The 15,726-nt window shown below is 36.6% G+C and overlaps 1 protein-coding gene across 5 annotated transcripts in view; it reads left to right on the forward strand.

Annotated features, from left to right (window-relative positions):
* The window catches only part of pfkfb1 (6-phosphofructo-2-kinase/fructose-2,6-biphosphatase 1), a 28,851-nt gene that overhangs the window by 10,772 nt on the left and 2,353 nt on the right, over positions 1–15,726 (forward strand). The window contains exons 1-13 of one of the 5 annotated variants that reach the window (XM_042713791.1): positions 10,667–10,881; positions 11,516–11,641; positions 11,899–11,995; positions 12,119–12,185; positions 12,389–12,463; positions 13,246–13,302; positions 13,415–13,536; positions 13,619–13,826; positions 14,191–14,337; positions 14,425–14,529; positions 15,085–15,214; positions 15,321–15,383; positions 15,642–15,706. In XM_042713791.1, coding sequence (XP_042569725.1) covers positions 10,737–10,881; positions 11,516–11,641; positions 11,899–11,995; positions 12,119–12,185; positions 12,389–12,463; positions 13,246–13,302; positions 13,415–13,536; positions 13,619–13,826; positions 14,191–14,337; positions 14,425–14,529; positions 15,085–15,214; positions 15,321–15,383; positions 15,642–15,706 — 1,407 coding nt within the window. In that variant the 5' untranslated portion in view covers positions 10,667–10,736. Of the gene's footprint in view, positions 1–10,666; positions 10,892–11,515; positions 11,642–11,898; positions 11,996–12,118; positions 12,199–12,388; positions 12,468–13,245; positions 13,303–13,414; positions 13,537–13,618; positions 13,827–14,190; positions 14,338–14,424; positions 14,530–15,084; positions 15,215–15,320; positions 15,384–15,641; positions 15,707–15,726 lie in introns of those variants that run through there. The other 4 variants (XM_042713793.1, XM_042713792.1, XM_042713796.1 and 1 more) reach the window with 4 other exon arrangements.

Below are 15,726 nucleotides of genomic sequence, written 5' to 3' on the forward strand. Positions count from 1 at the left end.
ACAAAAGTTACAAAACAAACTGCTAAATAATTATCTGACCCTCTACATCATATCAGAAGTCTTGAAATACAAGTATTGGCCATAAAACATACATTTGCAGCATCCCTGTATTTCTTCATAGACACACCATAACTTCACTTCCAGTTCAATACCTTTCCAAAGAAGGTCCAGGCTCACACGGTACAAAAACAAGCTGCTAAATAATCATGTGACCTTGTAGAACATATCAGAAGTGTTGAAATACAAGTATTTGGCCATAAACATTATTTTTCAGCATTCCCTGTGTTTCTTCATAGACACACCTAACTTCACTTCAAGTTCAATACCTTTCCATAGAAGGCTCACACCGGTTACAAAAAACAAGCTGCTAAATAATCATGTGACCTTGTAGAAAACATATCAGAAGTGTTAAAAAGTACAAGTATTGTGCCCCTAAATTATACATTTACAGCATATCTTTATTCTATTGGTTTCTTCATAGAGACACCTTCCAGTTTAATAAAAACTTTCCAAAGGAGGCTCCACACCGTTACAAAACAAATTGCTAAATAATGTATCTGACCCTCTACATCATATCAGAAGTCTTGAAATACAAGTATTGGCCATAAAACATACATTTGCGCATCCCCTGTATTTCTCTCATAGACCACCACCATAACTTCAACTTCCAGTTCAATACCTTGATTCCAAAGAAAGGAGCTCACACGGTTACAAACAAGCTGCTAAATCATGTGACCTTGTAGAACATATCAGAAGTGTTGAAATACAAGTATTGGCCATAAAACATTCATTTTCAGCATCCCTGTGTTTCTTCATCAGAACACCATACTTCACTTCAAGTTCAATACCTTTCCATAGAAGGCTCACACGGGTTACAAAACAAGCTGCTAAATAATCATGTGACCTTGTAGAACATATCAGAAGTGTTAAAAGTACAAGTATTTGCCCGAAATTATACATTTACAGCATATCTTTATTCTATTGGTTTCTTCATAGAGACACCTTCCAGTTTAATAACTTTCCAATGGAGGCTCACAACGTTACAAAACAAGTTGCTAAATAATTATCTGACCCTCTACATCATATCAGAAGTCTTGAAATACAAGTATTTGCTATAAAAGATACATTTACAACATGCATGTATTATATATAGAAACCCGATTCCAAAAAAGTTGGGACACTGTACAAATTGTGAGTAAAAAAGGAATGGAATAATTACAAATCTCATAAACTTATATTTTTATTCACAATAGAATATAGATAACATATCAAATGTTTGAAAGTGAGACATTTTGAAATGTCATGCCAAATATTGGCTCATTTTGGATTTCATGAGAGCTACACATTCCAAAAAAGTTGGGACAGGTAACAATAAGAGGCCGGAAAAGTTAAATGTACATATAAGGAACAGCTGGAGGACCATTTTGCAACTTATTAGGTCAATTGGCAACCATGATTGGGTATAAAAAGAGCCTATCAGAGTGGCAGTGTCTCTCAGAAGTCAAGATGGGCAGAGGATCACCAATTCCCCCAATGCTGCGGCCAAAAATAGTGGAGCAATATCAGAAAGGAGTTTTCTCAGAGAAAAACTGGCAAAGATTTTGAAGTTATCATCATCTACAGTGCATATATCATCCAAAGATTCAGAAAAATCTGGAACAATCTCAGTGGGCGTAAGGGTCAAGACCGGAAAACCATACTGGATGCCCCTGATCTTCGGGCCTTTAGACGGCACTGCATCACATACAGGAATGCTACAGTAATGGAAATCACAACCATGGGCTCAGGAATACTTCCAGAAAACATTGTCGGTGAAAAACAAATCCCACCGTGCCATTTAGCCGTTGCTGGCCTAAAACTCTATAGGTCAAAAAAAGAAGCCATATCTAACACATGATCCAGAAGCACAGGCGTTTTCTCTGGGCCAAGGCTCATTTAAAAATGGACACTGTGGCAAAGTGGAAAAACTGTTCTGTGGTCAGACAAATCACAATTTGAAAGTTCTGTTTGGAAAACTGGGACACCATGTCATCCGGACTAAAGAGGACAAGGACAAACCCAAGTTGTTATCAGCGCTCAGTTCAGAAGCCTGCATCTCTGATGTATGGGGGTTTCATGAGTGCGTGTGGCATGGGCAGCACATCTGGAAGGGCACCATCCAATGCTGAAAGGTATATCCAAGTTCTAGAACAACATATGCTCCCATCCAGACATTGTCTCTTTCAGGGAAGATCTTGCATTTTCCAACATGACAATGCCAGACCACATACTGCATCAATTACAACATCATGGCTGCGTAGAAGAAGGATCTGGGTACTGAAATGGCCAAGCTGCAGTCCAGATCTTTCACCCATAGAAAAACATTTGGCGCATCATAAAGAGGAAGATGCGACAAAGAAGACCTAAGACAGTTGAGCAAACTAGAAGCCTGTATTACACACAGAATGGGACAACATTCCTATTCCTAAACTTGAGCAACTTGTCTCCTCAGTCCCCCAGACTTTGCAGACTGTTATAAAAAGAAGAGGGAATGCCACACAGTGGTAAACATGGGCTTGTCCCAACTTTTTTTGATATGTGTTGATGCCATGAAATTTAAAATCAACCTTATTTTCCCCTTAAAATTATACATTTGCTAGTTTCTCAGTTTAAACCATTTGATATGTCATCTATTTTGTATTCTGAATAAAAATATGAAATTTGAAACTTCCACATCATTGCATTCTGTTTTTATTCACAATTTGTACAGTGTCCCAACTTTTTTGGAATCGGGTTTGTATATATATATTTATATATATATATATATAGATAGATAGATAGATAGGTAATATTATATTTATGAACCGTACAGAATATTGTACTAAGCATTAAACCTGAAATGAACTTGGAATTTTTTAATTTCAAAGGAAAACTAGGCTATGTTTGTATTTCATGGCACTGTCCAGTGGTCCTGAGGTTACCTGCACCTTAACATTTCATAATTTTTCAGTGTCAAATGTCTTTGGCCAAACTTTTCCAGTAGTAGTGGCACATCATCTCCGTGCAATACAGGACACACATACAGTACACATACACTCACTGGCCACTTTATGAGGTGCACCTTGCTAGAGGGCTGGACCCCCTTTTGTCTTCAGAACTGCCTTAATTCTTTGTTGCATAGATTCAAAAAAGGTGTTGGAAACATTCCTCAGAGATTTTGGTCCCATATGACATGACAGCATCATGCAGTTGCTGCAGATTTTGCTGGCCATCAGGTATAAAGCACTTTGAACAAACAGTTTTTATTTTCCATGTTAGACACACAGAGATTACTTATAATCCCATCTACATTCTAATAACTGCAGTGTCAAAACAGGTGTACTGCTCTGTATGTGGAAAATCAGAAAAAGGCCAAACAGAGGACCAAAGCACCTGGGTATTCACTATGCCATTTCTGCCTGTTGACTACATATATGTAAATTGAAAACAAGCGTTTTCACACACTACTTTTTAACTATTTCTACAATTTCTAAATATATCTAACAACATGTCATATTTCTCTTCCAGATTCAATGTGATTGGAAGTGTTTTCATGTTCGGTGCCTCAACAGTAATGTGCCACCAGAAGAACAAGCATGGATTTGTGATTTTTGTTGGTAAGCTCTTATAGGAGCTTATGCTGAAAGTGTGTTTAAACAGCAAGAAACTGTGTCTTGCGTATTTGATATGTTATGGAATTACTTTTGTAGTGTTTGGTTTATGTTTGATATGGGTCTATTGGTGTATGAAAATTTCCAATGTGCTTATGTGTTGTTCCTTTTTCATATTCATTAATACAACATATTCCTTTAGGCAGTACAGTATAATAATTCCAAGTCATTTTTTTTATATGTATTTTTTTTGTTGTTGCACATTGTATTCATATTACTGATAATTGTTGTTAATACATTTTAGGGAAAGACTTTGTCTGCCTGGATCTCTCTCTGCATCACATATTGTTGTAGTGCATGATGTCTTCTGCTGGCCTTTTAAGTGAATGCAGTTTGTAAGAACTTACGTGCATTTGTGAAGGAGAAATTATTGTGACATTACATATGTTGATAGTTCACTCTTTATTCATTATCTACAAAATACTTAAAACACCTAAATGTTTTAGGTCTTTATTTTTTATTTTTTTTGTGTTAGCTTTATGTATAGCTGCTTTTCAAGTCAACTAAATGTAATAAATGAGCCAATCCCCATGGTGTAGTCTGCCCTTTGGAGTGTGCTTAATAACAAAGTGATTTGGGGTTAACTTGGGGCAAACACTGAAAAAGTATGGCAATGTTAAGGTGCAGGTAGCATCAGGACCACGGACAGTGCCATATATATATAATATGATACATGGATGTTGTAAATGTATCTTTTAGAGCAAATACTTGTACTTTCAAGACTTCTGATATGATGTAGAGGGTCACATAATTTATGTAGCAGCTTGTTTTGCAACATTGTGAGCCTCTTTTAAAATGTTATTGAACTGGAAGTAAAGGTAGGTGTCTCTATGAAGAAATACAGAGATGCTGTAAATGTATAATTTAGAGCAATTACTTGTACTTTCAAGACTTCTGATATGATGTAGAGGGTCAGATAATTATTTAGCAACTTGTTTTGTAACGGGGTGTGAGCCTCCTTTGGAAAGTTATTGAACTGGAAGATGTCTCTATGAAGAAACCCCATTGAATACAGGGATGCTATAAATGTATGTGTAATTTAGTGCAAATACTTGTATTTCAAGACTTCTGATATGTTCTACAAGGTCACATGATTATTTAGCAGCTTGTTCTGTAACCGTGTGAGCCTCCTTTGGAAAGTTATTAAACTGGAAGGAGTATCTATGAAGAAACCAATAGAATAAAGATATGCTGTAAATGTATAATTTCGGGCAAATACTTGTACTTTTAACACTTCTGATATGTTCTACAAGGTCACATGATTATTTAGCAGCTTGTTTTGTAACCGTGTGAGCCTTCTATGGAAAGGTATTGAACTTGAAGTGAAGTTAAGGTGTGTCTATGAAGAAACACAGGGATGCTGAAAATGAATGTTTTATGGCCAATACTTGTATTTCAAGACTTCTGATATGTTCTACAAGGTCACATGATTATTTAGCAGCTTGTTCTGTAATGGTGTGAGCCTCCTTTGGAAAGTTATTAAACTGGAAGGTGTCTCTATGAAGAAACCCATAGAAAAAAGAGATGCTATAAATGTATAACTTAGGGCAAATACTTGTACTTTTAAGACTTCTGATATGTTCTACAAGGTCACATGATTATTTAGCGGCTGGTTTTGTAACCGTGTGAGCCTTCTATGGAAAGGTATTGAACTGGAAGTGAAGTTATGGTGTGTCTATGAAGAAATACAGGGATGCTGCAAATGTATGTTTTATGGCCAATACTTGTATTTCAAGACTTCTGATATGATGTAGTGGGTCAGATAATTATTTAGCAACTTGTTCTGTAACGGTGTGAGCCTCCTTTGGAAAGTTATTAAACTGGAAGATGTCTCTATTAAAAGGTTGAAACTATGAAGAAACCCATAGAATAAAGAGATGCTTTAAATGTATAACTCATGGCAAATACTTTGTACTTTTAAGACTTCTGATATGTTCTACAAGGTCACATAATTATTTAGCCAGCTTGTTTTGTAACGGTGTGAGCCTCTTTTAAAAAGGTATTGAACTGGAAGTGAAGTTATGGTGTGTCTATGAAGAAACTCTGGGATGCTGCAAATGAATGTTTTATGGCCAATACTTGTATTTCAATACTTCTGATATGCTCTACAAGGTCACATAATTATTTAGCAGCTTGTTTTGTAACCGTGTGAGCCTCTTGTAAAAAGGTATTGAACTGGAAGTGAAGTCATGGTGTGTCTATGAAGAAATACAGGGATGCCGCAAATGTCTGTTTTATGGCCGATACTCATATTTCAGGGCTTCTGATCTGTTCTGCAAGGTCACACAAACATGTCGAAACTTGTTTTGTAGCGGTCTGTGCCACTTGTAAAAAGCTATTGAACTGGAAGCGCAGTCATGGTGTGTCTATGAAGAAACTTTGGGATGCTGCAGATGTCTGTTTGATGGCCGATACTCGTATTTCAGGACTTCTGATCTGTTCTACAAGGTCACATGATTATGTAGCAGCTTGTTCTGTAACCGTGTGAGCCTCTTGTAAAAAGCTATTGAACTGGAAGCGCAGTCATGGTGTGTCTATGAAGATACTGTGGGATGCTGCAAATGTCTGTTTTACGGCCGATACTCGTATTTCAGGGCTTCTGATCTGTTCTGCAAGGTCACATAAACATGTTGACACTTGTTTTGTAGCGGTGTGAGCCTCTTTTAAAAAAGCTATTGAACTGGAAGCGCAGTCATGATGTGTCTATGAAGAAATACAGGGATGCCGCAAATGTCTGTTTTATGGCCGATACTCATATTTCAGGGCTTCTGATCTGTTCTGCAAGGTCACATAAACATGTCGACACTTGTTTTGTAGCGGTCTGTGCCACTTGTAAAAAGGTATTGAACTGGAAGCGCAGTCATGGTGTGTCTATGAAGAAACTTTGGGATGCTGCAGATGTCTGTTTGACGGCCGATACTCGTATTTCAGGGCTTCTGATCTGTTCTGCAAGGTCACATAAACATGTTGACACTTATTTTGTAGCGGTGTGAGCCTCTTTTAAAAAGCTATTGAACTGGAAGCGCAGTCATGGTGTGTCTATGAAGAAATACAGGGATGCTGCAGATGTCTGTCTGATGGCCGATACTCGTACTTCAGGGCTTCTGATCTGTTCTGCAAGCTCACATAAACATGTCGTCACTGTTTTTGTAGCGGTGTGTGCCACTTGTGAAATGGTATTGAACTGGGAGCCCCGTAATGGTGTGTCTATGAAGCAACTTTGGGATGCTGCAGATGTCTGTTTGACGGCCCGATACTCATATTTCAGGACTTCTGATCTGTTCTACAAGGTCACATGATTATGTAGCAGCTTGTTCTGTAACCGTGTGAGCCTCTTTTAAAAAGCTATTGAACTGGAAACGCAGTCATGGTGTGTCTATGAAGAAACTCTGGGATGCTGCAAATGTCTGTTTTACGGCCGATACTCATATTTCAGGACTTCTGATCTGTTCTACAAGGTCACATAATTATTTAGCAGATTGTTTTGTAATCGTGTGAGCCTCTTTTAAAAAGGTATTGAACTGGAAGTGAAGTTATGTTGTGTCTATGAAGAAATACAGGGATGCTGCAGATGTCTGTTTGAAGGCCGATACTCATATTTCAGGACTTCTGCTCTGTTCTGCAAGGTCACCTAATTATTTAGCAGCTTGTTTTGCTACAATATGAGACTATTTTGAAAAGTTATTGCACTGGAATTTGTGTCAATGGACAAATACATAGTGATGGTTCTTTTTGAACATCTACACTAAATACTTGTACATTACAGACTTGATGTATGTTATTTTTTGTCAGATACATATATTGCTACTTAGTACCTGTTCCCTTCTTTCAAAAGCTACTAAAGTGGATGACGTGACATTGAGGAATCCCATAAAATCAGTGATGGTCCAAATTAAATATATATGTGAGGCACAAAATTCTTTATAAACCATCTTAAAGACAGTTTTGCCATAGTTTTCTAAATGTTCACCCAAAAATGAACATCCTGTTTTGCTGTCAGGAGTTCTGAGTACTTGTCAATAATCTGATGGATTCAGTACCATGCAAAGCGATATTTTTGCAGGACTGCAAACATTAATCAATGCACGTGAATTGTGAGAGTTTCATGTTAAACAAAGATGTCATACAATAGAAAACCATAAAAGATAGTTTAGACATTATTTTTATTCAACACCTGGAGACCACTGTTAAGTCTTTATTATACCTAAAATCAGAAAGGAGAAAAAAAAGTGAATAAAACAAGATGTGGGTTGTAGTATGTTCTGTAGGGTCCAGACAAGATTTTCCAACTTGCTTCAGAGAAGGTAAGCCATGCTTTCAAAACCTATTGAAATAAATCATATGTCATTGTTACAAGCAATACATCAACACAGTTCTTGTTCATTTTGAGGGCAAATACATAAATAAAAAAGTTGTTTTAACTGTCATTAACTATGTTCAGGAGATTACACGTGATTTCCCACTTGTCTGAATTGTTACTACATTACAGTTCATTCTTCTTAAATTCCTAAACATCTTTTCAAACACCATCATTATAATGCCATTTTTATTGTGGCTAAAATAAATTCTACAGCATTACAAGTAAGTAAGTGTAAGTGATAACAATGTAAGTGATACTTGCTGGTACATCTGTAGTTGGCTACAGAATACTTGTCTGTTCGCACACAATGAAAAAAACTCGAAATTTTTTAGACGGTCCCTAACGAATTTCCAGCACTACATTGGACATTCAGCAGACATTCGCTTCTAAATATGCCATACAAAACAATATTTGGCCATTTTGATCGATTTTGAAACCAATGAATTTGGTTCACAATGATGTCGCTGATTAGAATATGCCAAAAAAACCTTTATTGCACATATAATTTTAAAGTTATTGAACGCGGAAATGTGGGAAAAGTTGCGAATGTGCGAATATAAAACCAACTTTACCCAAGTATTACTGTCAGACTTTCAGAGTCCTTCATCATTTGAATTAAGATTATAATTTATTTTTAAAGCACATCCACCTTTTAGAGCAGTCACTGCTATTTGGGAAAGAAATCAATTCAATCTGTGTGTGTGTGTGTGTGTGTGTGTGTGTGTGTGTGTGTGTGTGTGTGTGTGTGTGTGTGTGTGTGAAAATATTCAGATGTAACCTCCTTTGTAATCTTTAACATTTTCATAAGTAACATGTAATTTAATTACACATTTATTCTCAGTAACTGTAACTGATTACAGTTACATTTATTTTATAAAGAAATATTAGTAATTCCGTTACATGTAACTAGTTATTCCCTAAAACTGTTCATTTACATGTCAACAGTGTTTTAGTGGGCCTGAAAATAGTGCAAGTTTTTTAAAACGATTCTGTTATTTTCACCGTGTTATCTACAAAATCTGTAGACATCTGCTGACATCATACACGTGCATATTAAGACTTACCCTGCGTCTCAATGTTCATCCGTCCTAAATAGTATGTGAGATTAGAATAAGTGTGTCCCAAAGCATAGTATGTTGAAAAGAAGTCCCCGGATGGTCTACTATTTCAGGTCGATTTTTGAAGTGTGGATCCATGCACAATCCATTGCGCTTTGGCGAAGGATTCGGTCCAGAACTACAAACACCAATAAAACACGTTAGAAAAACTACAAATGTGGCGGATGCGCGCGATCGACAGTTAGGTAGAGAGGTTTACAAAAAGGGGTTTGAGTTACTAATAATCAACATTTAACCTGGTAAAAAAAAATATTTATTGTTATCCGTCTTATATTTCATCTGCAACAGCAATGTAAACTTTTATAAACATCCATTTGGTCGTTAACTTTTAAATGCATCATTATACAGAAAATATGAGCAGAGTTCTCGCATGAAAGACCCGCCACTGGCAGATCAACGAGCTACTTCTTTTCTCTCCAGTACGGTAGGAAGTTAAATTAAATGAAATGTGGAGGATGTTAACTGTGACGAAATGATTGACAGGACAGTTTACAGTGACAGGGTGCGTGTAACAGGTGCGACAGAGTGGTCCTTTAAAAACACAATTGTGTGAAGTGATAATATGTCCCAAAGCTTGCCTACTCTTTTATACACACTCAAAGTCTGTACTTTTTTTTTTCACCAAAAGAGTACATACTTTAAGGGCGTAGTATAAGTAGGCACATTGAGACGCAGGGGATGTCTATACATGTGCAGACTACACTGTTTCTTTACAAAGTGACATGCCGACTACTGGCCTGGAATGTTTTATTTACAAAAAAAAAAAAAATTGTTTCAGTTTTTCTAATTCAAAATATCATGTTTAATTCAAAGTTTTATTTGCTGTTTAATTTTAATTTGCTTATTTGTGAAAATTATTCCTACACCAAAGTTTTTAGTGCATAAATAATAACTATTAGCATGTAACACATGATAATATTCTGTTTATTATATGTGCATTCTGCAGTCATGTCGTCTGACACTCTAGCTCTTCACAGTCTGGTGGATTTTGATTGACTGTCAATATTTGTTTCGTTTAGCTTGAAAAAATTGTTCTGAAAGTGATTTATATGACAACGTTCCTCTGTGTGCTTATCGTTATTGCTGTGGTTTGGACTTAACTATTTTCATATAATTATATAGGCTAGTTATCGTCTTTGCTGTAAGTAGAACAGAATAAATACTGTAGATCAAAACCAGTATAAAGTGAGCTAGTTGCAAAAAAAAGAAAGAAAGAAAGAAAAAAATTCTATAAAATGTATAGGCCAATTTAAAAAATCTATTTCATTGTATTTTACAAATTTGCAAATAAACACACTTTGTACAATCTAATTAGGATGCTGCTTGTCTAAAATATATACATGAAGTAACATATTTGTACATAATGTTTTAAATGTTTTCTTTTTGTATAAGAAATGGTATAGTTTTGAGATGAAGCCACAATGAAGCTCAAGCCTCCAAAGGGTTAACTAAGTCAATTACCCATTGGCAGCCTCGATAATTTCTCTCCACCAACCCTGTCTCTCCTCCCAACTCTTCCCGCCTCAGTCAGGTGACCTGAGCAGGAACAGGGTTGATGGGATCCCAGCCATGTGTTCTCAGTTCCTAAACACACAATCAGCCGTGCAGGCAGGGTCTAACGACATGTCCACAGAGCAGAAGGAGCTCACACAGACACCACTGCTCAAGATATGGGTGCCAGGAATGGGCAGTTCTCTAGGCCAGAGGAGAGGCTGTAAGTGAGGGTATAACTTAATTCACCTGCATTTCCTTTCTCTATATTTGCTTATTCCCTCTCCTCTAAAATTCTTGGTGCATTAGGAGGGTTAATCTCTTGTAGATGATCAACCCGGGTGTTGTGAACTCCAGCCCTGCCTGCTTCTTTTGTCTACATTTCATTGCCTCTTGAAGTTGCACCAATTTGTGTTTTTGAGAGTTTTGTTTCTTCAGTTGTGGCAACGGAATGATCAAGAATATTAAGTGCTGGAGTTGGCTTCAAGACTCTTGTGATTCTTTGGTTACTGTGGGATGTTCTTTCAGTAGTTTTCATACTCTTTGCAATCCAAGTCATTTGAGTAACCCTGCTGTCTCATTAGAATTCAGTATAGAATGAATAACAGACTGATGATAAAGATGTGCTGTTTTCAGTGCAGAAGTCAGTGGGTTCCTGTATGTTCTTAGAAGTTAATCCGGCAGCCGCCACCTTGTACCGCTTAGGTTTTTCTCATTTCTCTCAAATGAAACGGACTATTAGATTAATTTTGCATAGGCATTATCTTGTGAATGCATATGTAATTTCCTACTCCAACATCTTCAAGCGATTAGACATTGTTAAAACTTTAATGTCAATGTTTTCTACTGGTCCACAGCCTCACGACCCCAGTTTACAAACTGTCCCACAATGATTGTGATGGTTGGTCTGCCAGCCAGGGGAAAAACTTACATCTCCAAAAAGTTAACCCGATATCTAAATTGGATTGGAGTCCCAACTCAAGGTGAGTGTGTATATTATGAAGTCAATGATCATCTCTTAAAGGCAAGTATTTGGATTTGTGTTTATGATTGTGGTATATATGCAGAAATATGTCCATGTGTGTATGTATAAAACAAACCTATAAAATTTGTTGCTAAATGTAATATATTTCAGCATTATTTAATTTTAAATAAAAATCTATAAATTCAGTGTATAAATACACTAATAAATATTTGCTAACAAACCTTTTTTTGTTTTTGCTTTTTTTAAAATGTAAAGTCTTTAATTTGGGTCAGTATCGAAGAGAAGTTGTGCAGACATACAAGAACTATGAGTTTTTTCGTCCAGACAATGAAGATGCCATGAAAATCCGCAGGTACAATACATTTAGCATAATTGCATAATAAATAGTGTTATTTGATTATGAAATCTGTCTTGTGTGCATATCTATGTATTATGTGTAATTTGTTCAATGCATATCTGCATATTATGTGTTCAGAGCCTGTGCCTCAAGTGCTCTTAAGGACATTGCCAATTACTTCACTAAGGAGCAGGGACAAGTTGCAGTGAGTCAAGAATGTAATGGATAACGGTTCTTCTTGTCTGTCCAAGCTATGAATTAAAATGGTCAAGCTACTATATGAATCTGTCTGACTTTACATCCAATACAACTGAGAATTTACCAGTTTAGTCTGGGACTCTTTCAGCATTCTTATTGAGGAGTCAACCAGTCACTGAGGCAAATCAGTCTGACACATACACTTCACAGGTATTTGATGCCACCAATACCACAAGGGAGAGAAGAGGAGTCATCATCAGTTTTGCCAAGGAGAGGGGCTATAAGGCAGGTGCAGGTTTTTGCTTTTTCAACAGACCGCTTATTGTAAGTCTGCCTCACATCTTCTTTGCATCGTATTCAATGTGATGATTGATGGGATGTTATTTCAAGACTATAGCTTTCCAAGTTATTTAATCAAAAATATTATAAGTACTAGAAGACATTGTTGTGCTCTAAGATTAAAAATGAAATTGCTTCAGGTGCATAGAACCAAAAGAAAATCCAAACAAACAGAGATTGCTAGCTGCACACTGAATTAGATCCAGACTGGAGAAGGTCAAGCAAAAATATAATATAAATTAATGTATTAATTAATGTAAAACACCTAAACCAGAGCCATTCCTCCAGGGGGATCTATCTGGATTACCCCAGAAATCTTTTTTATAAGTATGGTAATGGACAGTGTTGCATAAGGTATATAATTTGTTTTCACCACCTATTTATTTCCATCATAACCATGAATGGTGATAGACAGTGGTAAAGCTCTGACTTTGACTTTTTCTATCTCATTAAAATATTTAATTGACAGCCAATTGATTTGTTGCAATGAACTGGACTCTCAACGCTAAATATAATCTGAATATGAATCATTTTTGAACCGAACAAACGGATTCAGAGTTTGATTGAGATATTGAATTGATTGTCAGCGTGCTTGGCTGCAGGGTAACAACAGCAATGTAGTGTTTTGTGACGCATTGGAAAAAAGTTTTCATTTTGAAAACACTTAAACTCCTGTTATTTAATATTTTATAAAATTATGTTCTTTCATAAAAAATGTTTATGTCCAGGTATTTTTCATTGAGTCGGTTTGTGATGACCCAGAAATCATTGAGGCAAATATAATGGTAAGATTGTATGATGTTAAACTATTTGGAATGTTACACTATTAAAATTGTTTTGAAAAATTTTTAGAATGTGATAGCTTTTGTTTAATATTATTTCCGTGTTTTTTGACAGCAAGTAAAGCTGAGCAGCCCAGATTATGAAAACTATGACAAAGAAGAAGCACTGGTGGACTTTTTGAAACGTATTGATTGTTACAAATTGTCCTATGTCCCCCTGGATGAGGAAAAGGACAGGTACCCTGCTGCTGAAGTCTCAAATGTAAGATGATGTTCTGTGCATCAATTCCAACCCTCTGCCTCTCCATCTGTTTCATAGGCACCTCTCCTTCATTAAGATCTTTAACGTGGGATCCAGGTACCTCGTAAACCGTGTCCAGGATCACATTCAGAGTCGTATAGTGTATTACCTCATGAACATCCACGTCACACCACGATCCATCTATCTGAGCCGCCATGGAGAAAGTGAGCTCAACCTGCTGGGAAGAATCGGTGGAGACTCAGCCCTCTCTTCACAGGGACTAAAGGTGATTCAGATCATAAACTAAACATAAAATCTTTATCAAAGTGGGATAGTTTAAACTTGTTGAGAGTGAACACTGTTTTTCGAACACCTCCGTTTTCACAGTCCACATTACAAAGCAAAAACAGTGTTTTCACATTCACCACTTGGGAGAGCATCTTCAAAAGCTTGATCTTTTCTTAACAAAAATGCTGTCTCAGTATAGATGAAAGGCCAAAACATTTTAAAAAAATGAGACGCTTTGAGATTTATCTGGATTAATGTGGATGTAGCTTTAATTCTAGCGTAAAAAGCTATGCATTTCTGTGATTTGAATCTTCCTTAAACACATAGATATAGACTAGACTTGTGTCTGTCTTGTTGCTTAGTACGCTAAGGCCCTTGCAGAGTTCATCAGGGGTCAGTCCATCAAGGACCTGAAGGTGTGGACCAGCCACATGAAGAGGACCATACAGACAGCAGAGGCACTGGGCGTACCGTATGAACAGTGGAAGGCATTGAATGAAATCGACGCGGTAAGCTAGTCATGCTCTGTATTAAAGGTGTATGCATGTGAAATGCAGATGTCAAGAAAAACAGTTGAACTCAGTTGCACATTTTAAGGTGTATGTGAGGAGATGATGTACGAGGAGATTCAGGCAACCCATCCAGAAGAGTTTGCCCTAAGAGACCAGGACAAGTACCGCTACCGATATCCAAAGGGTGAAGTGAGTCATGTACACAACACAACAGTGTTAAAATGAGTTTGTGTGGAAAAAGTACACTACCAGTCAAGAGTTTGGGATAATAAAAGAAGTCTCTTATACTTACCAAGTAAATTTGATCGAAAAATCCATGAAAATGTCTTTAGTGTCACACAATCCTTTAGAAATCAATTTAACATGCTAGTATTGTTGATCAATTTAAAGATTTAAATAAAATATATCAATTAATACGTTTATTCAGCAATGATGCACTAAATGATCAAAAGTGACAGTAAAGACCTTTACAGTGTTACAAAAGATTTCTATTTCAAATAAATGCTTTTTATTAATCAAAGAATCCTAAAAAAAAAATTTTTAACATTGGATAAGAACCATTACTTATAATTGAGCACCAACAGTAATTAGTAGTACAGTATCAAATCAAAATATTAGGATCACGTGAAGACTGGAGTAATAGCTTGTTTAAAACGGTTATACTAAATTGTAATTATTTCACAAAATTACTGTTTTTACAAACTTTTGACCTTTTTGAGTTTTGCCCTTTTCTGTGTTCTGCAGTCGTATGAAGACCTGGTGCACCGTCTAGAGCCGGTCATAATGGAGCTTGAGAGACAAGAGAATGTGCTGGTCATCTGCCACCAGGCAGTCATGCGTTGTCTACTGGCCTACTTTCTGGACAAGAGTGCAGGTCAAAACCAAAAACAGCCAGCAATTGCTGTCACTGACTATGCAATGTACTTTGTCACTGTGATAGCATCTTTCATGTAATTTATACATATCTGATTTCTCTGCAGATGATCTGCCATATCTAAAGTGTCCTCTGCATACTGTTCTCAAACTGACTCCATTAGCTTATGGTGAGTAGGCATTGCTATGGTTTTATTTCAAACATGGCTCTTTCCATGATTAGGGTATAATGTGGGGTACTGTTATCTTTTAAAAGTATGGAAATCTCTTATTGTTTTCAGTCTGAGAGAACTACTCTGTAAATATGTTAGAGAAACAATCATGATCAAATGAACCCAGCATGAAAAGTAGCTAGCAGCATTTAGGCCAATGAAATGTGCTACATATAATATGTGAGTGTGTCGTGTTCTTTTATGCTCTCCTTGCAGGATGCAAAGTGGAGTCCTTCTATTTAAACATCCAAGCAGTGAACACGCACAGGGACAGACCCACAGTAAGTCATAGAATCCTATG

The sequence above is a fragment of the Cyprinus carpio genome, chromosome A23 (genome assembly GCF_018340385.1).
Source record: "Cyprinus carpio isolate SPL01 chromosome A23, ASM1834038v1, whole genome shotgun sequence".
Taxonomy (NCBI): domain Eukaryota; kingdom Metazoa; phylum Chordata; class Actinopteri; order Cypriniformes; family Cyprinidae; genus Cyprinus; species Cyprinus carpio.